Source organism: Ornithodoros turicata, chromosome 5 (genome assembly GCF_037126465.1).
Source record: "Ornithodoros turicata isolate Travis chromosome 5, ASM3712646v1, whole genome shotgun sequence".
NCBI lineage: Eukaryota > Metazoa > Arthropoda > Arachnida > Ixodida > Argasidae > Ornithodoros > Ornithodoros turicata.
In genome coordinates, this window is record NC_088205.1 from 84,158,987 (window position 1) to 84,181,370 (window position 22,384).

General features: G+C 43.7%; 4 protein-coding genes across 7 annotated transcripts; 2 read left to right on the top strand and 2 right to left on the bottom strand.

Annotated features, from left to right (window-relative positions):
• Positions 1-3,203: 3,203 nt before the first annotated feature.
• Positions 3,204-6,976, bottom strand: LOC135395968 (gametocyte-specific factor 1 homolog). Its single transcript, XM_064627050.1, has 7 exons — positions 6,869-6,976; positions 6,677-6,755; positions 6,540-6,620; positions 6,365-6,485; positions 6,225-6,307; positions 6,072-6,169; positions 3,204-3,436 (listed from the first exon to the last, which is right to left on the bottom strand). The coding sequence occupies exons 1-6, from the start codon at positions 6,974-6,976 to the stop codon at positions 6,072-6,074; spliced, it is 570 nt and encodes a 189-aa protein (XP_064483120.1). The 3' UTR covers positions 3,204-3,436.
• A 109-nt stretch (positions 6,977-7,085) lies between these two features.
• Positions 7,086-16,183, top strand: LOC135395115 (uncharacterized). 3 transcript variants are annotated; one of them, XM_064626343.1, is made up of 13 exons: positions 7,086-7,137; positions 7,368-7,511; positions 10,757-10,839; positions 10,902-10,946; positions 11,000-11,029; positions 11,087-11,197; positions 11,255-11,392; positions 11,435-11,550; positions 11,615-11,727; positions 15,393-15,553; positions 15,599-15,793; positions 15,851-15,937; positions 15,994-16,183. In XM_064626343.1, exons 1-13 carry the CDS (start codon positions 7,113-7,115, stop codon positions 16,033-16,035), a joined length of 1,290 nt encoding a protein of 429 aa, XP_064482413.1. In that variant the 5' UTR covers positions 7,086-7,112; the 3' UTR covers positions 16,036-16,183. The 3 variants fall into 3 exon arrangements, with proteins under 3 accessions (XP_064482413.1, XP_064482416.1, XP_064482415.1); XM_064626346.1 differs by having other exon boundaries at positions 15,608-15,793; XM_064626345.1 differs by having other exon boundaries at positions 11,090-11,197.
• On the bottom strand, positions 15,963-20,461 carry LOC135395114 (N-acetylglucosamine-1-phosphotransferase subunits alpha/beta-like). Its single transcript, XM_064626342.1, has 17 exons — positions 20,324-20,461; positions 20,205-20,269; positions 20,033-20,146; positions 19,169-19,290; positions 18,951-19,111; positions 18,758-18,895; positions 18,647-18,688; positions 18,460-18,591; positions 18,065-18,401; positions 17,848-18,018; positions 17,588-17,793; positions 17,423-17,535; positions 17,193-17,366; positions 16,992-17,144; positions 16,634-16,939; positions 16,523-16,577; positions 15,963-16,471 (listed from the first exon to the last, which is right to left on the bottom strand). The coding sequence occupies exons 1-17, from the start codon at positions 20,450-20,452 to the stop codon at positions 16,238-16,240; spliced, it is 2,652 nt and encodes an 883-aa protein (XP_064482412.1). The 5' UTR covers positions 20,453-20,461; the 3' UTR covers positions 15,963-16,237.
• Positions 20,462-20,654: 193 nt separating this feature from the next.
• On the top strand, positions 20,655-21,680 carry LOC135395116 (ADP-ribosylation factor-like protein 1). Of its 2 annotated transcripts, none has more exons than XM_064626348.1 (6): positions 20,655-20,743; positions 20,801-20,939; positions 20,992-21,073; positions 21,133-21,244; positions 21,294-21,472; positions 21,525-21,680. In XM_064626348.1, the coding sequence occupies exons 2-6, from the start codon at positions 20,870-20,872 to the stop codon at positions 21,553-21,555; spliced, it is 474 nt and encodes a 157-aa protein (XP_064482418.1). In that variant the 5' UTR covers positions 20,655-20,743; positions 20,801-20,869; the 3' UTR covers positions 21,556-21,680. The 2 variants fall into 2 exon arrangements, with proteins under 2 accessions (XP_064482418.1, XP_064482417.1); XM_064626347.1 differs by having other exon boundaries at positions 20,801-20,935.
• The last annotated feature ends 704 nt before the right edge of the window (positions 21,681-22,384 follow it).

Here is a 22,384-nt window from a genome sequence, read left to right on the forward strand (position 1 = left end):
ACTTACTGAGTGCATTCTGCATTAAAGGGGTTTCTGTTATCGCCCCTTTTCCGTACATTTTTTATCTTAGGTGTGGAGCCCTGTTTCTGCTTCTCCAAGCGTTTGGTGTATGCAACATGACCCCGCCGTGCCATTCCATACCAGACCAATAAGTCACTGTTTTGAAGGTTTTTGCACTTACTGAGTGCATTCTGCATTAAAGGGGTTTCTGTTATCGCCCCTTTTCCGTACATTTTTATCTTAGGTGTGGAGCCCTGTTTCTGCTTCTCCAAGCGTTTGGTGTATGCAACATGACCCCGCCGTGCCATTCCATACCAGACTAATAAGTCACTGTTTTGCAGGTTTTTGCACTTACTGAGTGCATTCTGCATTAAAGGGGTTTCTGTTATCGCCCCTTTTCCGTACATTTTTTATCTTAGGTGTGGAGCCCTGTTCTGCTTCTCCAAGCGTTTGGTGTATGCAACATGACCCCGCCGTGCCATTCCATACCAGACCAATAAGTCACTGTTTTGAAGGTTTTTGCACTTACTGAGTGCATTCTGCATTAAAGGGGTTTCTGTTATCGCCCCTTTTCCGTACATTTTTTATCTTAGGTGTGGAGCCCTGTTTCTGCTTCTCTAAGCGTTTGGTGTATGCAACATGACCCCGCCGTGCCATTCCATACCAGACTAATAAGTCACTGTTTTGCAGGTTTTTGCACTTACTGAGTGCATTCTGCATTAAAGGGGTTTCTGTTATCGCCCCTTTTCCGTACATTTTTTATCTTAGGTGTGGAGCCCTGTTTCTGCTTCTCCAAGCGTTTGGTGTATGCAACATGACCCCGCCGTGCCATTCCATACCAGACCAATAAGTCACTGTTTTGAAGGTTTTTGCACTTACTGAGTGCATTCTGCATTAAAGGGGTTTCTGTCATCGCCCCTTTTCCGTACATTTTTTATCTTAGGTGTTGAGCCCTGTTTCTGCTTCTCCAAGCGTTTGGTGTATGCAACATGACCCCGCCGTGCCATTCCATACCAGACTAATAAGTCACTGTTTTGCAGGTTTTTGCACTTACTGAGTGCATTCTGTATTAAAAGGGTTTCTGTTATCGCCCCTTTTTCCGTACATTTTTTATCTTAGGTGTGGAGCCCTGTTTCTGCTTCTCCAAGCGTTTGGTGTATGCAACATGACCCCGCCGTGCCATTCCATACCAGACCAATAAGTCACTGTTTTGCAGGTTTTTGCACTTACTGAGTGCATTCTGCATTAAAGGGGTTTCTGTTATCGCCCCTTTTCCGTACATTTTTTATCTTAGGTGTGGAGCCCTGTTTCTGCTTCTCTAAGCGTTTGGTGTATGCAACATGACCCCGCCGTGCCATTCCATACCAGACAAATAAGTCACTGTTTTGAAGGTTTTTGCACTTACTGAGTGCATTCTGCATTAAAGGGGTTTCTGTTATCGCCCCTTTTCCGTACATTTTTTATCTTAGGTGTTGAGCCCTGTTTCTGCTTCTCCAAGCGTTTGGTGTATGCAACATGACCCCGCCGTGCCATTCCATACCAGACCAATAAGTCACTGTTTTGAAGGTTTTTGCACTTACTGAGTGCATTCTGCATTAAAGGGGTTTCTGTTATCGCCCCTTTTCCGTACATTTTTTATCTTAGGTGTGGAGCCCTGTTTCTGCTTCTCCAAGCGTTTGGTGTATGCAACATGACCCCGCCGTGCCATTCCACATCAGACCAATAAGTCACTGTTTTGAAGGTTTTTGCACTTACTGAGTGCATTCTGTATTAAAAGGGTTTCTGTTATCGCCCCTTTTCCGTACATTTTTTATCTTAGGTGTGGAGCCCTGTTTCTGCTTCTCCAAGCGTTTGGTGTATGCAACATGACCCCCGCCGTGCCATTCCATACCAGACCAATAAGTCACTGTTTTGAAGGTTTTTGCACTTACTGAGTGCATTCTGCATTAAAGGGGTTTCTGTTATCGCCCCTTTTCCGTACATTTTTTATCTTAGGTGTTGAGCCCTGTTTCTGCTTCTCCAGCGTTTGGTGTATGCAACATGACCCTGCCGTGCCATTCCATACCAGACTAATAAGTCACTGTTTTGCAGGTTTTTGCACTTACTGAGTGCATTCTGTATTAAAGGGGTTTCTGTTATCGCCCCTTTTCCGTACATTTTTTATCTTAGGTGTGGAGCCCTGTTTCTGCTTCTCCAAGCGTTTGGTGTATGCAACATGACCCCGCCGTGCCATTCCATACCAGACCAATAAGTCACTGTTTTGAAGGTTTTTGCACTTACTGAGTGCATTCTGCATTAAAGGGGTTTCTGTTATCGCCCCTTTTCCGTACATTTTTTATCTTAGGTGTGGAGCCCTGTTTCTGCTTCTCCAAGCGTTGGTGTATGCAACATGACCCCGCCGTGCCATTCCATACCAGACCAATAAGTCACTGTTTTGAAGGTGTTTGCACTTACTGAGTGCATTCTGCATTAAAGGGGTTTCTGTTATCGCCCCTTTTCCGTACATTTTTTATCTTAGGTGTGGAGCCCTGTTTCTGCTTCTCCAAGCGTTTGGTGTATGCAACATGACCCCGCCGTGCCATTCCATACCAGACCAATAAGTCACTGTTTTGAAGGTTTTTGCACTTACTGAGTGCATTCTGCATTAAAGGGGTTTCTGTTATCGCCCCTTTTCCGTACATTTTTTATCTTAGGTGTGGAGCCCTGTTTCTGCTTCTCCAAGCGTTTGGTGTATGCAACATGACCCCCGCCGTGCCATTCCATACCAGACCAATAAGTCACTGTTTTGAAGGTTTTTGCACTTACTGAGTGCATTCTGCATTAAAGGGGTTTCTGTTATCGCCCCTTTTCCGTACATTTTTTATCTTAGGTGTGGAGCCCTGTTTCTGCTTCTCCAAGCGTTTGGTGTATGCAACATGACCCCCGCCGTGCCATTCCACATCAGACCAATAAGTCCTTGTGCCTCGAGTGCATTTTGCATTAAAGCTGTTTGTGTTATCGCCCCTTCTTATTGGGAGACATTCCTCTGTGTACAGTGTGTTCATAAAGGACACAAGGTTGCTCAATAATATGGTGGTTCAGCCCACTTTTGTATTGCAGAGAGGCACACACTGAAAAATTGTGCTCTTTCAGAAGCATAGTCTCACCTGGTGCACGAAATGCTCACAAGAGCCAGGATATACATTGGGGGCTAGTCGATTCCATCTTGAGTGCCATTTTTTATTGTGCTTTCCTAACTTGAAATTGCATTGAATTTCTTTTTTCCTCCATGGTACAATCTCATTTTCAGGAAGAATGATATGTTCTTTCATAAGCTCAACTCCACACTCCTGAGCAGAGAGTTTACCACGAATTGCAAAACTGTGAATGCACCTTGGCTTGTTTTCAAATAATCTATTCATGTGATCATTTTCCAAAATACCTTGACAAGGGTGGTCTGAAAGTGAGAAAGTTTTTGCTATATAAGACAAGGTTAAGAAACATTAGAGACAGTTCAACTGTTTCGACATACAATCTCTGTACTGGGGATGTACAGTATGTACCAGTTGCATGAACAGGATCCAGAGATTTCAGTGTGGGTAGAACCATAGACTACACATCCATCTTTGAACGTATCTGTACACACGTAAGAGACATGTCCTGTCTGCACCCAACGTTTTGTGGGAAAGTACTTTAAGAATATTTGACGCAACTTTAGTTCCTCAATATGGACCCCAAATGTGAGCTTGGAATCAAATATTAAATCGAGGAACTTATATTCTTCCCCACTAAGGAGCAAGTTCAGTTGTTGAGGCAGGCCACGCTTGCGATGAAAACAGACCCAAGAAAATCTAAAGCCATTCTCATCGGCCCATTCGGTAAGGTGATTAATGGCTACCTGTATTTGCCATTCACATATAGTAACGCGCGAAAGCCTATTTGTAGGACATCTACATATAATGAGTATTGGACTGTAGGAGGGATGACACGAACAACGGATTTTCAGGACAAAAAGCATAATGCTCAAGATACTGCCTTGAGGGACTCCGTTTTCCTGTCCAAACAGATGTGATAATGTACGTATTTCCGAGGCGGACTCGAAAAGTTGGGTTAGAAAGAAAGTCTTGAATGCAATGGAACACATAGTTCCTCCGCAATTTATGATGTTTCGTAAAATTCCATATCTCCATGTGGTGTCATAAGCCTTCATTAGGTCGAAAAACACAGATAAGCAATACTCCTCCCTTATCTGTGTTTCCAGACGCTGATCAAGTGTGGATCAGCTACGATGAAACCCACACTGAAAGCGGTCTAGCATTTTAATACTTCCGAGAACATATACCAAACGGTTACTAACGAGCCATTCAAATGTTTTACAAAGGCAGCTCATCAAAGTAATGGGCCGATAACTTTCTGAGAATCGGAATAACAGTCCAAATCCTATTGAAGAATGACAACAGAGTCCTATAATGGATACTGTCAAGCCTGTTGCTTTGCAGCTCGACAATACCGTCTCCAAAGCCTCAGCCTTTTCCCCCGCAGTATGCTCTCTGTCCATTTTTCTCAAACAGCTTTTACTGGTGTTTGGCTGTTTATTCCACTAATGAGCCACGATTTTCACCTGGCTTGTTTTCTAGTGCCTAGGCTTTTGACATAATCACATTTTCTGTTGTGTTCCAGGCTTTGTTCTGCACCTGACGTGTTTTGCGGCACTCTTCGGGATCGCTTTTGATGCTGCATCTATTATTGTGCGTATAATTGCTTCCTTTTCTTCCTCTACTGAGAAGTGCATCAGATGTTCATGATCGATTGTTGCAAGTTCTCTGTATGTATCCCAATTTGCGTGTTTCAGTTTCCATCGAGGTGGATTCACCTATAAGAATGGGAAAGTGGTCACTCCCATACGGATTGCGGCATTCCTGAAGAAGCTAAATGCATGAGAATGTTTTATGTGGGCTCACCATTGTTCAAGATAGTCATGTTCTAATACTTGTTCAATTAATTTGTGTCTCTCCTTTCATTGCCCCAGAGAGGGTGGTCAGCATTTAGGTCTCCTAGAATAAAGGGTGGCTCTGCTAACTGCTTGATAAGGTCAAGAAAATCGCCTGCTTAGAGGTATGTAAAGAGAGATTCCAATTGTGCCCTGACAGCTACTGCTTCCAAAGATGTATTACGATTACACCAGAGTTAAGCCCGAATCCCATAACAAGCGACACGCGAGCGTCAAGAAAGCTTTGTCAATATTTCTGCATCTACTCCCAGTAGATATTTGTAGCATGTTGCTAAGTTTGTTGCCTGTTGTTTGACGATATCAGCTAGATTTGGCGGCGTGAAACAAGGGAAAGGGTGGAGAGGACAACCAACAAAAGTAGGAAGTGGGTGAGGCGTTGGGAGCGCCACTGCGAATATTACGTAGCACCTTCATTACAAGTTCCTCCTCTCTCCCGAATGGAATATTATTTTTGGTATATTTATGGCAATTTACAACTTATCTCGAATAAAATAAGCGTTGCTTCTCTAAAAACATGATTTCTCGGCGACGAAATGTCGCTGCTCAAATGGACCGCCATGGCGAGACGCGACAAATTCTGCTTGTGCAACACCCCCTCCGGTTTTCTGTGTTTGTTCAACATGATTTCCTGCAGGCAGAAGATATCCAGTAGGGCACAAATATCATCATAGTTTTGAGCAGCACCACGGCAGTTCCATCGTAATAAAGAGATGCCCATTATACGGGTAACTAAAGGGACAAACAGCCTTCACTGGAAGGGCTTTATCTTTTCCAGGCAAGCTGATTGACCTTGGACATGACACTTGCTGGAGTCTCAGTTACCTGAAAACAGGTCTGAGTCTCCACAGACCTCCAATGCACCTAACTACTGTAACCTAACTACTCAACTACCATGCTTCAGTTTAACTAGTATAACTACTGCATATTCCTGGAAACATAAGGCCATGTGAGAATAAGGGACTAACTCGTTTCAAAAATAAGAAAACATCTCGAGTGGAACAGCTCCTTATGTCAAATATATAGTGATGGAATAAATGTGCATTTATTGTGTGTCAGTAAAAAGTTGTTCTTCAATCAGTACCTAGAAGTTGATGGAGGTGGTGTCACCGATCCGACGGCCACGACCTAAGCCCAAGAGTTTCATGCGTAGTCCAAGGTCGTCATCCTCATCATCATCATCTGGTGCAAAAACAAGTGTCAAATGTGTTTCTGTCTAATAAGTTTTAAATCGTACCTGCTTTCTGTGTTGTGAGCATCTGCTGAAGAACCTTTGGCTGACTTTTTGGTTGTCTAGGTATTGGCATGCCATCTTCATTCCTATGGGAGGTTATGCACTCTTTAAAAGACTTTTTCCACTCATTAAAAGAGGCTTACGAGTGGAGGGAAGCATAGAAATGTCTGCGTTCGGCGGGTGTCATCTTCTGGACATTCTGGAAGACGGGTTTCACGCTCGGACGGACAATCTTGTGTTCCAGGGGGACGACCACATCGGTTTCTGCACAAAACATGCTAATCTCGAGTACGTTGCAACAAGGAGGCGTCTCCCCACCTGCGTCCCAGTTTTCTTCTGGTTGTAGCTCTGGCGAGTTATACGGAGGAACTGACAGGTCTCCTCTGCAAGCGGGACTCTCTGTGATACAACACAGGTGTCAAGAACGACAGGGCAACTACATCCCCCATGCTTACCCGTGATGTATCTGACGACCGTGCTCTTCATGGGGCAGGTGTTCATATGGTGCATGAGTTCGCTGGCGGGAACCAGGTGCTCCGCAGAATAGGGACAACGATTTTAAGTCTTTCTCAGGGTAGTTCTAAATACAAAACGTCTCGTAAAACCTCACCCACGTGAAAAACGTTTTCAAGCCTGAACGATCTCACCTTCCGGCACTTTGTGATGTGAATCTGAAGGCGGCCACATTTCACTTGATGTGCTGGGTTGAAGGGGCACATCACCAGAGCTTCGCTTCTGTACTTGAATGTAGCCATGCGCAAAATCCTAACAACCTTCTGGGAATGCCTAAATGAACAATAAACCCCACGAAGGCGAAATGCAAAAATTACGGACAAAATACAGGAACCGGAACAAGTCCGACAGCAGCGCCGCCGCTCTCCCTCCTTCAAAATGGCTGATCGAAGTGTCAAGAGAGGTATTGTGGAAGTCGTTTTGCATCACATACGTTGCACGTTTTCCGCTTTCTTAAAGTACCCAACCCTCCGCAATTGTGTTCACCGTCGTGTTGAAATAAAAGAGCTTGAAATAAAACACCTTAAAAAATGCAGGAGTGATGGACTCGTCTGCAAATTTTGCTCTACTTCCGCTTTGGTTACATTATGCATCTTATTGTTGCACCTCACTCATTTTATTAATCTTTTGTAGATTCGACGGATGGCAGCTCGCCCGCACAAGCTGCTGGCAAGAGAATACGTCGACCCCCACCACAGACTACTTTGGTGACCCGGCGTACTTCCAGTCGGCGGTCGACTGTATCTCGCCGCACCGTAGCTTCCCCTCGTAAACATGGCAAGTACAAAAACATGTCGGACTCTAGCTGACGCCACAGACGAGATATCAAAGTGTGTATTTCAAGACTCCTTCCTTGGCAGTCAGGATGGGTAGCATTATAGGACCATTTAGTAGTCCACTCAGTTAAACTATGATTTTTCTATACTACTTTCTCGTCAACAATATTAAATCCTACTTTTACAGTAGTTGCCCTTGACACATGCAAATTCTGCAGCAGAACCCGGTTGGGAAAAGTGGGTGATTACTATTACACTCTTTGACTTTGTTGGTCCTTCTGAATACTCCATCCAAGAAAAAAGGCTACAGTACTGTACACAAACGCCTAGAACCACGCGATACAGAATACTACTTTTAGTTCTTCACCCTCAAAGATATCGAAAGGCCAAATATTTTGTTCGATTATGCATGAACCCTTTCTAGTAAACCAAGGTACTGAAGGAAACGAAATGAGAGAAAAAAATACTAATAACAAAATGCAGAAACAAAAAGTAAAATGCAGCACTCAGCATGAGACTGAAAGGTGCACTTGCACCTCTACAAAAAGGTCGCCAACTAAAAGTGTTCAAAAAGTCTACAATTCCATAGAGTCGACAAAATGTCACATTTAGGCGTTTCTAGGCATTTTTAGGCAAAAATTGCTGGCCGTAGTAATTACACACAGTATCAGGCAGAGACATCTCTTCTTTCTTTCTTTAAAACCTATATCAAAGCATATTGGCAGTGGAAGTAGTTGCAAATAATTGGCAATTATTTTTTAATCAACTATCATTCACATGTTGACCTGTCAGCCACAGCACTTCCTATCAAGTTTGATGCCACATATCTTGATAACTATTAAACATGGCCATGGCTAGCGTTAAAACAATGATAACGGGAATGGCCAATAAAAGTTATCACAACGGTAACAGCTAATTAGAGTTTCTCGGAGGATTAAAAAGTCTGAAAAATGAACGGCGCCGATTTCGCAGTATTTCGGAGCAGTCATCGCAGAGACAATGAAAGGAAACTGAGAGCGCACAATATAGCGCATTGATGCTTTACTACGCAGAGCTATTGAGGTACAAACAAGCGTATTGGCTCAAAATGAGTAGCAGCTGTCCTGTTCCAAGCTAGCCCAGTGCCAGTAGAGTCACTAGGACAAATGTCCTTTTGGGCCGACCACTTGTGACTCATTTTTTTGGTTGGAGATCTGTTTCAAGTCGAAAAGTAGGCATGGAAGAAGGAAAAACCTTAATGCTGCCACGTGGGCGTTAAAAAAATCCGAGTTGATTGGACAAATGTAATTTTTTTGCAAAAAACATCGGAGGGAGTTTATTGGATAAATCCGAAAAGTCTGAAGCCTAGCTATAAGCTATGATCACTGTCTGCATCAGGAGTTGCTGATTAAACTTACAAATCCAGTGCAGGCGTGCGGCTGAAAAACTGCACTTTGGTAATCAGCTACCTTAACTGCTGGTACGGCAAAACTCTGGTATCCAGTGGAGGCAGGAATAGAAAGGACCTAAAATGGCAGATTGTTTCAGCAACCGTGATACGTAGAAGCTGGGAGGTTTCACAGCAATTGAAAATCATAGCCTTTGATTTGTACTTACATGATTCTGTTGAGAGGAAGTCTCTGTCTCTTACCAGACATGAGTAAACTGAGTGATCACCAAATCTTTATTCACTCAAATGTAACTTGACAATGTTTTATCAGCTTATTTTTGGCAACATTTCTCACAAACAATACATTCCTCGTCTCTCTACACAAGTTGCAGTCCATTTGAAATAATGTCCAGGTTGACTGTTTGGGAAGATCCCCGCCTTTGAAGAGGATTATCTCTGGAGTGGTCTGTCTCCTGCGTTACTGAACGCTGTGGTGACTTGAATTACGCCCTTCACCGGGGGATTTGGAAGGATGCCCGAAGGAGTAGTGAATGTTCTCCGACGATGACTCCCGGGTTGTGGAGGACTGACTTCTCCATGTTTCCAACATGCAGTTTTTCCTATCGGGTACGCCACTCACCCGATACGCTAACGGAAGCGCGTCACCAAGCTTGCGTCCTACATGGCCTTCTGTAAAGTTCTATGTCAGGCAAAAGGGGCACTTCCATCATGCCCTTATGTCCAATGCGTTCATCCAAGGGGAGCTTAAATCTGCAGTTGCAATGCCGGATGCACCGACTGAACAGAATCAGCCATCCTACGCCAATTCCTCACATTCCAGTGTACTGTACCATTTGCTTGGTCATGTTGCCACTTGGACGTGCAACACGGATGCTCTTGGTATCCTCAACAGCATGTATAAGGAAGTCCCGCCATTGACCTTTCTTGGTATGCTGAAACTAAAGTTGTTTCGTCTGGCACCTCCACTTAAATATCCTCGTTCCTGCTCTACGCCGTTATCTTACGTCTCATGTTGTCAGCAATACCGTTGACAAGCGGCAGATTAATGATATCCATGTACATCTAACTGGGCCAAACCCTCCTCTAACTGCCATCAATAAAGCTCTCTCAGGATGACCAATGCGATTCTTTACACCCGAGCGTATCTTTGGCACCAGGTTGGCTGTGCTGAGATACACCGGGGTTCCGTCCTCTCTAATAAGCACCCAAGTATTGTTGCCTTTAAAGAGGGTCAGTTCTTCCAGCTATCCCATTACTTAACCATAATACTAAATAGGTTACTCGCCAATGAAATCACAGCTGCTTTGGATTTATACACAAACCACTCCATCATAATGTTGTTGACCTTCTTCTTACATTGATTCTGAGTGTCCTCTCTGATATGCTCAGAAACAATGGGCAGATCAGATTCCACAGGCTGCTTTTTTCTGCCAATTTGTGGAGGGTACTAGAATGCCAGATGGGACTTTCACTCAAAATGTCTCTACGTCTTTCGGCATTGTATGATTGGAAATAGATAATGTACAGATTTGTGGATTTCAGGTTGTGTGTGTCCCTTTGTTTGGGGTTTTGGGATTGGACTGGAAATGTAATAGATGCTACTCCGCAGCAGACACGGCAACCTCTCTGGGAGTTCCCCAAAAGGATAGAGAGAAATTACAATTGGAAGATAATCGAGTTCCCAAAATGAGGCAGCTTTGCAATTTGTTTGCAAGTTCACCTAAATATCTCGAATAGTTATGAATATACGTGGTGTGAAACTTGATATGAAGGCTTGCAAGCTTTGATATAGGTGCACAACCATTTGGCATGCAATGACAGTGTTGTGGGGTTTATGAAAAGGATTCTTTTTAAAGTGCGCAAGTCTTCCAAGGCAGACGATGACATGTCAGAGGATGATTCTGACACTGACCCTGCTTGGATGCCAGATGCAACGAAGGTATTGTTGTCTACAAAGGAATCCTATCTGCAGGATGTACTACATGTGTTCCCTCTTGACAGCCCGCTGAAGAAACTGAGAAGAAAGTCACAAAGAAAGGACAGAGGGTGAGAATCTTAAAAAGTTTAAAAGGACATAAGGATAGAGGACACTCTTTCAGGCCAAGAAGAAGGTTCCTCCTGTCGCCCTGGTAGGACCTGCTAGTGTACTCATATAGGCTTAATTGATTGATTGAGTTATTTGACAGCAGAGTTGCTCAACATCCGTTGATCAAGAGGAACCTCCCCTGAAGAAGGACTACACAAGACGACGAAAAACGTGCGATCCTGTCGAGGTGAAAGTGGAAGGAAGCTTCAAGGTTGTCTTTCATTGTCCTCCAATTGTCCTAGCTCTTAGTCTGTTTTGATTGGTGCAGACTGGAGATTACATAATGGCAGTGGAAGATCGCAACAAAGCTCGACCTCCCATTTGGCGCATTGAGGGTCGATCTTTGCTGCAGCGCTTTGAACCCATGCTGGCTGATGGACTTGTTCTGCATCGTAATATCTCATCTGTAAGTCTCTTCCTTTTTGGGCCCTTCTAATGTGCAGTGTAGTTTTCAGCGTGGAATTCATTGGAGCAGTCAAAGTACACAAACATCACAGTTCGGATCCATTCCAACAGTAGGTCTGCCACTGTGGTGCAGGTTCTGGACAACCCGGAAGATACCAAGCAAGTCTACCAGTTTAGAGGTGTTGCTATCAAAAGCTGCTAAAAATTGACTCCTTTCATGCAGAAATGGGAAAAGAAAAATTGACAACCTGTTGGACAAGTACCAGGTGTACCTTCAGACATTGCTAAGCCACGTCCTCGACCCAAATTTTCTTGCGGAGGTTCACAGGGAAAATGGTGAGTGCAAAATGTAGATTCTGGCAGTTTCATTCGCGGACGTCTGCTACAAACACCAATCTTTTCCATTTCACTTGCTGTTACAAAGAGAATGCAGAACGGCAGTCGTCTCTTATTTCAAACTGAGCATCCGTGCACCGCATGAGCAGACATCAGGGAGCCAGCAGTTGTTGTTTAGTGGCATCTCGTACGTTCTCCCGATTTGAGTGCACCAAAAGAAGGGCACCTACCTAATGCAACGAATGGCTCCTCTAGGTTAGGTTAGGTTGGGTTGGGTTGGGTTGGGTTAGGGCTCCCCTGGATCTGAAACTGCACTAAAGCGTGTCAAAACTAAGTCGGCCATGCTCGCTCGCTCTGTCCGAGCTCACAGCAGTGTACCAGGTAATCTACAACACAAAAGCAGTGTGTCACCACACAATTGCATTACCAGTAAGTGCAACTCCATTCACTTTTTGAACCATGACCAATCAAACAGGCACCATTCTGCATACACTCCTTCTCATGTTTCTGACCCGATTAATTTGTACTGCCTACGTGTAAAGGGCAATGTTGATTAATCGCATATTCATCTTCTAGGGCTACACAACTCCTCCCTGAAGAGTAGATGCGTGCATGTGGCATTCACACAAACGCTTCAACGCGTTAGAAAAGACGCTCAAAGCATACTTACTATATGCCCTCGTTGGACTGCTAGTGATTAGTGAACTCAAGTTTAAAACGTCTTAGATTGTGAGAACAGTGCTAACTAGCGGATTTAGAGCGATTCCAATATTCAAACACGTTCGGAGATTGAGAGGCACTTGAACTCTTATGTTGACTCCTTATATGTCAGAACCGTTTTGTTGCCAACCGGTTCAGCAGTGCGATAAAAATTGCGCTTCTGTTCAACACCACGCTCAAAACAAGCATCAACCATTCACCGCCGCTCCATGAGGCTTTCAACAGCAGGAAGTACAAATTATGAACCATTTATGAACAAGGCTTTACCCAACATTTAGCCCCACGAGTGTCCGAGACAGTCTGGTTAGCAGTGGAAGGTTTCCTCTTCGACATAACACTACGATTTAGATTGAGAGGTGAATCGAGGTATTCCCGGCCATTTGTGTGCATTCTTTGAACCTTCAGGTCGTAGGACCAAACTGCACTTGTCATCATAAATTCCGCCATACCTTTTGCTCTGCCACTTCTGGCTGGCGCCACATTTTGCAGTACTTGCGCATTTTTGCAGGAAATATGCGTTTTTATGTAACTACTGCGCAATATATGCATTTCCAGTCATGTCTCACTTGTCCGACAGCAGACAGCATTCTGTCACACGCACTAATTTTGAGCAGCCATCTTTTCTTTTTCTGGAGCTATAAAGATATCTCCAAAAAGAAAAACTCTCAAGGATAACGATGCAACGCAAGATCATCGTAATCAGGTCCCAAATGAGGACCACATGCAGGACCATGTTGAGAAAAAAAATATGCATTTGCACGAATCTGCTAATGAAAACAGTGAAAACGTACTAGTATTGTCTCAGTCTCGTGTAATGAAAGGACGTACAGCGTGCAGACCAAGTTGTGAGTCTCGGTTCTGAGGATTATTCTCTTTATTTGAGGACGTTTCCAGGCTCACTATACTTTGTGATGCATAATGTGAGACAGCAGAAAGTCTCAAACACAGCTGAAAATTTTACTTTGCATACAAGAAATATATACGCAAACAGAGGGAAGAGAACCAACCAGTTGAGGATAAAATAGGGAGCTCAAGGCCGGACACAGTTCCCACTTGCGATGCCATTCCTCCAAATGCTTGCCAATTTCCGAGTTTGAAGCTTTATTTTTTTACTTTTAACGAATGCTCTCCCAGACTTGGTGCTGCCCATTCGTGTTCCATAGTCATACTTTGGATGAGGAATAGTTGAAACAACTCTTGTGTGTTGGAATGAAGACATTCGGAACGTACAAGCCAGGTATTGACAGCGGCATTCCAAAACCTTGGAGTCACTTACAGGAAAAACCTCCAGCTACCATCAAGAAATTAAAGGCATCCGCATCAGTGGAGCATTTACACTGGGCCTGAGTTGGTGCTCCCAGTTGTCCCAGCATTGATCCATCATCAAGAGCCAGGCGTAGCATATGGTTTTCACGTGATGGTTGGAACAACGATAGCAAACAGGGCTTTCATTCGTATTGGACACACTCCCAACTTTAGTAGCAAGGCCGGATAGTATGACGTCGTCGCCAGAGTGAGGAATTTGTTGGAGGCATTCTTTCGAGTTTTTCTCTGCAACCAGTGGACAAATGCGCAGTGCAATGAAATCATGATGCAATCAACATTGAAAGAGAACGTCTGGGAGTTTCGTAGTGACATACCTGATGGAATGGGAGACTATTTGATGTGGATGTATGCTGTTGGGTTCCAATTTTGTCCCACATATTCAACGCACACCTTTGATGTTTCTATCATCTGAGAATATTAAACAGGGACCAAGAACACGTATATATAATCCCTTTCCTACCCAACACTTTGACCAGCCCCTCGTGGAACACAACAAGTACCTTTCTGCTTTTCTCTACTTGACACTTGGAACTAGCTGGGTGATTCCCTCACAACATTTCTTCCCAGGTGCTGGACATGATCGCAGTGGCTCATAGAAAGCACCTACAACTGTATAGAGGCGTCCAAATCCTGCTTGTCATGCTGGTATACAAAGGCCAGGACACGTAACATTTAAATGCTGAGCGAAGAAATTCTAATGCCATGGCAGAACTACTGGAAGCGTCCTACGTTCCAGTGAGGCTCACAGCTATATAAACCCACAAAAAACTTGCGATAGAATATGGACGCTTGTTGTGATCTGCAGTTTGCTTCACACAGGCAGTCTGGCAATAAACTCTACTTATCCCATTTGTTGCAAAATGTGTTGCTATTCTTTCGTGGCAGCTAAATCTGTGCTTGCATCATGGACGACAGAGAAGGTCAAGTTCGTGACGGGAAATGGCGTTTATGTAATTGGCTAGATATATTCAGCACAGAAACTCAACTACTGCATCAACGCTAATCCCCAATCTCTGTCGCTGACACCATGCACGCCAAAACTTAATCACCCAGGAGTGCAACTATGGTAACCTTGCACAAGTCTGTGCCACAGCTCATTAAAACCAGAGAAAAATTGGAAATACAATGAATTCCCACCAGGTACATGCAACGTAATACCCTATACGCACAAAAAAAAAATAATTATTTTCCCTCGTATACGAAGAAACACCCTCGAGAATATGTTGTAGAGGAAGGCTCGTTCTATAAAACTGCATTGGTTTCAGATGTCTCTTCATAGCATGTTTTACGCACGACTGTAGCAAATTTTGGAAAAACCGCCCCCTATTTTTCCTGCAATGACTATGAAAGTTACATGTCTCGCGATTTTTCCTCTTCAAGTATTCCATGAGACCTTGGAAGGAAAAAATATTCATTAAAATTTCACAGTTGGATTTTCCGCAAAAGAAAACCGCACACTTGTAGGTGCTTTCTATGAGCCGCATCTAGCACCTGCCACATTGAGATCTGGGAAGAAATGTTTCATTATGCCGAGCAGGTCGTGTGGAATCGCCCAGCTTCAATGCTTAAAGGGTATATGGAGGAGATAATCTCCGTGCCATACTCATGGACGTTTTCAGATGAGTACTTCCTGAGCAACCTGCAGGCGATCGACAGTGAGAACGATCACTGGCGTAACAGTTTACGAGGCACACACAGGTGGAGTCCGGACCTGTTTGAGGCAGTCACATCTTTCCCGCGTGTCAACCTGACAGAACATAATGCAGACACTGCCTGTCAGGTAAGAGTTATTTTACTTTCCTTCTGTGTGTAACAAGCTTTTCAGAGTTGCCAGGACAACGGTGTGAGCTTCGAGTGTAGCTTCTCTGGCTGCCATTATGGACGAGTGGATCTATGTGTGGTGGAAGAAGAACCTCAAGAAGAGCGAAAGCAGTTGTGCTCTTTGTGCGTTGAACCACTGCAGTGCTACAGTCGCCTCTACCACTACAAGTTGCACACCTTCCACAAGTGTAAAGAGAAGGTATCTATGACAACATTTTCAAATTTAGAAATGAGCTATATTTTAATTGGATTGCAGGTAGAGGGAATTGAAAAGGAAGGCAAACTAAGAGAGTCTCACATTATCCTGGAGCACTGCCTTCAAGACGATGAATGGGTTAACCAGGTGAGAATTGAGGTCTCCTCGCATGGACTTGGGAAATATTTTTATTTGTCTCGCAGATGCTATTGGATCTGGAAAACCTATGGCAGTCGTGCAGCTGACTGATATGTGTAAACAACAGATATGTGTAAATAATGTTCCTCGTGCTGCTGTCGAACAAATATCTGCCAAATGAACCAGTAGCGGGTATTGTGCAACAACTGTATTCATTGTTGTCGAGAATAATATAAAATAAAAAAAACTGCGTTACTTTTGTGCCTCAGTACAACACATTACACAAACAAGGAAGTTCCTGCCTTGATTTCAATTGAATAGACAGGATTCTCTGCTTACCAAGGCTTGATACAAGTTGAAGAGAGTGAAGGCAAAGAAGAAGAGGAAGCAGATAGTGAGAAAAGTGGCAAGAATGTTTTTGTGCTTCCGCCAGTCATGAAGGTCCTTCATGTATGAGAAACGGTTCCGGTACTCTGGTGTTAACTCAAACGAGGACCGTGTGGGGAACAAGCTGTCATACAGGTCTCTCACCACAGCCTTGACCTGCATTTGTCCCATGTTACTCAAGTGGGAATGTTTACCTATTGTACCTACCATCTGTGCATCTTTTCTTGAATGGTCAATGTTATCGTTGAGACAGATGAATTTCCTGTTGGTATTACTTGGATGAGACTGGACAAGAAAGATTGCTGGGAAACAACTCACTTTGGCCTTTTTCGAAGTTGATCCATTTGAGCCACAATGAGGGATACATTGTTTTTTATCATCACAAATGCATAATCATCTTCCTTGATGGTTGTGAAGTGATTCACATGTTTTGTCTCCAAGGTCTTCTTGAGGAGCTGCACCAGAGGATCACAGTTGATGACAAACTGTTTGGATGGCTCAGCTGTACCATTCTTCTTGCAACTAATGAGCATTTCTTGGAGTTGTCCAACTGTGGATTCATATTCGAGTGGCAGGTCATTTAGATTTGCCACCACTGTATGGATCTCGTTGTCAGACCATGTCCTACGAAACAAGGAATCTAGAGCGGCCATCGACAAATACCTCCTCAACATACCCGGACATATCCACGTCAAATGTGTCAAAGATCTCTTGTACTGACACTTGCACTTTCTCACTCATCAAAAAGTAGAAATAGGAAAATGCAAACTGCATGTCATCGGAGCTACGGATCCGATGCGACGATGTCTTGTCAAATTCCTCTGGAAACCTGAATGATAATGAGTGTGAAATTTTACGAGGCAAAAGACTGGATTACCTCGCTTGAAGTCGTTCAACTACGTCCTTGTCTATTATATGTGCCATGTGTGAGGGCACCTTGCGAGCCTCAAAGCCAAAAGCATGGTTGTAAAGCTGGTTGACGTGTCGCAAAGAGTCTCCAAATGTGTCCAACAGTCTTCGGCTACGCCTCCCACCATGTACAGCTGGATACCTGGACAAAGTCATTCCATCAATCTTGTGTACGTTGTTGTGGGACTTGTTGTTTACCTCTCATGCTCCGGGAACTTTGGAAACACCAGAGGCTCTTGTATTGTTGTTGTAGAAGGTGTGTGTTGTTGTGTGGGGACTTGAGAAACATTCAGATGCACTACAAAAGGAAACTGCATTCCAGGTAATTGATTGATCCAAATAAAGAAAACAAGTGTGGCACACCTCGAATGAGAGCCCTTTCTTGATTCCCTTCAAAACTATATGTACTTGAGTTGATTTCTTGCGAGGGCCAAGTACCAACGTAAGGATTTTATGCTGCAGGGAAACAGCCACTGTGCGTACATGCTCCGTATATTCATAATGACCATCTGTGACCTTTGAATCATTCTGAAAGAGCTCAGTGAGGTTCAAGTAGACGTGGGTTTCACCTAAAAGTAAGAGCAGTTACTTTGTGTTACTTTGCTTTCAGGACCCTTTCTTACCTGCAGGAATGTAGTAATGTTGCACTCTTGTATCCAAGAAAATACCATAAAGTAGGTGATAGCTTGACACTCCACAGTCTCCAGCATCAAAAGCACACTCTAGCACATTACACGCTTGATCGCAGTATCTGTCCGCCAGCCAGCTATTAGCACAGCTGCTACTGCAGTACACTGTGAAACCATTTAGTAACAAGAGAGGATGACAACAAGAACTTACTTTTGTGAACATCCACTTTGGCAGATGGTAAAGTAGTAATCTGATTGCAGTCACCCCCATCCCATTGACAATGACTGTTGTTGCAAGGGCGATCACAATAGCCATCACGTATCCAAGAGGTAGGACAACCCAATGCACAATCGGGGACAGACCATGCAAGACGAACCTTGTAGCCATTTGAGTGAGAGTAGAAGTCATCTGGCCAGACTCGTTTCCCAAACATGACATCATCATTGAGGTAGATGAATCTCTTTGAGAGACCAGGAATGCGATGCAAGTGACACTCTATAGCTGGGGAACTAAACGTTGGCAGGTGGCTTTCATTCACAAAGATCTCCTAGGATGGGTACCAACTGGGGTGTAGATAGTGGAGTAGTATTTCACTTATCTCTTACCTGGTGGGTCACCACAGATATTTTGCCACTGTTTAAGTTGAGCCAGGAAGGGATCTGGCCATTGGTAACTAGGAACACTCTTCGTATCCACGCTGCATTTTTCTCTAATGACCTTAAGGAGTACTTGAGTTCCTGCAACAGCCATGCTGGTTAACATCTGACATGTTAGGATTTCAGCTAGTCTTACGTCATTATCGGCAAATCTGCTCCTGTCCACATCTTCATTTTCCTAAAGTGAGCAAAGACATCCCTTTTTAGACATCCCTTTCCACTGTGTCTATTGTACAATTCCACTCACAAAGTGTACGATTAACGCAGCCGTCAATAAAGACGCACGCTTGCCCAAAGCTGTAAGATTAGAAGCAAGTAGAAGCTCCGATGCTGCAATCCCAGAGGTCAAAACGAGTGCCACATTTTCCTTCTTGCACGGGATTACCTGTACATGCAAAACACTCATTTGTGGTCTGTCGCCCCTATTTTTTTCTACTTGCCCTAGAAACAAGATGGTTGAGAAAGATGTTCTTATCTGGAGATACTGTAGCACCAACAAGGAGAAGCATCTCTGCTATCTCAGATGACTCTGTAATGTATGCCCTGGTAGCTGTCACATTCTTCCCTCTTATCCTCACATATCCTTGGCTGGCAACATTTTCTGTTATTCGAGCATTTCTGAGCATTTTACGTTAAGTGGCAGACAGAATGCTTATACCTGCATAGTGAGAATCGAGCACAAGCGCAGTAGCTTTGTGCTCTTCTTTTCCAATTCTATACTTGACTGGGAATGAGTCATGTCCTATCCTATCGTCAGTGTGCAGCACCACTATGGGAATCCTGTTATAGAACAATCAAAATCATTTTATTGAAAGTACAGCTGTATGGTTTTTTGGGTGCTCTTGATACAAACGACAACTCTGGAAGAAATCTAGCTCTGTTTCATATGTTTCGAGTCAAGCAAAAGGAACTACTGTGATGAGAAAAAATAGCCTCCGCTCGGGCAGTGCATTCAAACACAAAAGCTCGTCCTTTTTCTCCTGCACGAGGGGATTATAAAAGGTTTTCACAAAGAACTGTCTTTGCTCATATTATGATTCACTTTTCCGACGATTTACCTGCGATGACAAGTTCGCAATGATTTTGGGCAAGATATTGGGTTTAGCCTCAACACTTGAAAACCTTTTCGGGGCGCGGAGGACTATCCGGAAAAATCGAGTTTAACCCGAAAATGAAGAACCCTATCTATTACATGCAGATGGCAAAAATTTGGTCCATTTGGCAGAATGAGACAATTATTCGCAGAGCCTGCATCAGGCGTCCCCAGGAAGAACTGGGTGTCTTCCTTTCCAAGCAACTGGAATCACGGGACGACAACGTTTTGTGAGGCAGTGTACATAAGTTGCATAAAATTTCTTACGTGTTTCCTCGGCGTATTTTTCTGTTCCAACGTTTCGCGCAACTTTAAATTTGCCAAGAAAAGACAATTTGGCGAATATTAACGGTGACAACAGCACCTGCTTCGCTTTGTGTGTCCTATGATGATGACATCGCTTTGTAGCTCTACTAGGATACACCTTACCTGGTTTTGTTGTTTTCCAAAAGGGACTTGATGAGAGTTAAGTTTCTTACAACTCCGGGATCAGAACCATTGACCCAAGTGTATACAGCGTCGATGGGAACATTTTGACACAGACTACGAGAAAGACAAGAGCCGTTACAAGAGCCGTGCACATGCATGCATACATACATACGTGTCTTGCAGGTCTTCACTTGCAATGTTGTCGGTGAATACGCTGGACACGTGCCTCAAGGCAATCTGCGTGACATGTGGATCGACATCGTTTGAGTTGCAAGCAAACCGCTGACATACCTCACTGATGCGGTAGACAGACACGCCCATCATGAGCAGTCCTATTAAAACAATCACGAACAGATGCCTCTGCGAAAGAATGTTGTAAGTCTGCCTTTGGACCAATTTGCAGAATAAACTTGTCTTCATCTTGCTTTAGCTTTGTTTATCTGCTGAACGATGATGATGATGATGTACATTACTCTACTCTACAAGAGGGCTACTATTTAGCTAAATAATGTAAAATTGGAATAGTATTTAATAAAGCCCTATTAGGTATTTATTTTCTTGGGCGATCGAGGTTTTGTCACTATTAGCGTCACAAAACACTCTGCAGCGCCCTCTTAAATAGTGTCTTTCAAGCAGAGGAAGACATGTCTGTGAGCATGCGCGGATGACACGTCTCAAACAGGTATACAGCAGAAATATCAACGAGGATGGGTAAGTATTACTTTGTGCACAATTTGATTGAAGGCATCTGATTGTATGGAAATGCAGGCGGCCTCTTAAGTTACTTTCGAGGCCTCTTGGGGAGCAGGGAAATGCGCATCCTCATTCTAGGCTTGGATGGAGCAGGAAAAACAACTATTCTATACAGACTTCAAGTGGGCGAAGTGGTCACTACCATACCCAGTGAGTGCCATCCTTTAGTTGCTCCCCTTGTTCTTTCAAGGCTATTTTCCTCCTAGCTATCGGCTTCAATGTGGAGCAGGTGACGTATAAGAACCTAAAGTTCCAAGTGTGGGACCTGGGTGGGCAAACAAGCATAAGGTAAACAGGGAGAGAACAAGAAGAGCGGGCAGGCGTTTCTCTTTATCCTTTCTTTCTAGGCCCTATTGGCGATGTTACTTCTCCAACACAGATGCCATCATCTATGTAGTAGACAGTGCTGACAGGGACCGTATAGGCATTTCCAAAGAAGAGCTGGTCTCTATGCTTGAGGTGAGGCTTATTTTTAAACTTGGTTCCTTCGCTAAGACTCGTATTGCAGGAAGAAGAGCTTCGCAAGGCAGTTCTGGTTGTCCTGGCTAACAAACAAGACCTGGAAGAGGCCATGAGTGTCTCAGAGATTCACTCTGCCTTGGGGTTGGATGCCCTCAAGAATCGAACCTTTCAAATTTTCAAAACCTCTGCGATCAAAGGGGCTGGTCTGGACGAAGCCATGGAATGGTAAACAGTACACATTGGAAGGACGATGACTTTGACATGGACCACTTTTCAGGTTGTCCAATGCTCTGACCAGCAACAAGTGACGTTGTTTATGTGGTGGTGCTGGTGTTACCGAGAGACATTTCACGAAGCCTCGGTCTAGTCTGCGAACATTCCGCCGACTTCTGTTGTGTGGCATCTCCAAGAATAAATTTTTTTCTCCACAGTCTCCGAGGACATAGTAAGATAATATCCAAATGATTATTGCACACTGTCATTACTTCCTGTGGAAATCGGAGGAATAATGGAACCACTATGGGAAATATCTCTAGTCGATTAGCCTTCTGAATAGGTTGGATTCCTCCAGACAAACAACCAAGAATGATGAATCCTCGTCTTGAGTTGACCATGTAGAATGGGACCGGATATAGTAGCCACAAACTGTGAGAAAAAAGGCCTTTTCTACGGAGTACATTTCTGAAAATGTGCTTGATCCTAACCCCTGGTCTTTTTTGGTGTTATGAAAAGAAGAATCCAAAAGGGTCTGCAACCAACCTATCTTGTTCGGGACATCACCATACCATCTCTCGCAACATTCTTGCAGTTGCAAGCACTGATCTCTATGTATGAAGGCTGCATAGGAGAGGTGTTGGAGTATTTATTGCGCTTTAAATGCTCCTCTTTATTAGGAATCAGTGTGTATTCCTCTGTATTCTAAACGTGCTTCAGCCGTGTTCCTGGAGTTTTTAATGGTGATTGCCTTCTTTTTCTTCTCCGCTGCCTATGTATTCCGAATACGGGGTCGTAACTGTTGTGCACAAGGCGCATACGCATGAAGGTGAATTTGTGGAATGTCAACCTATAAAATTAATTATTTTTGCTCAGAAAGGTTTCACACTGTTTGTTATTGTAAGGTACTTCCGTTTTTATATT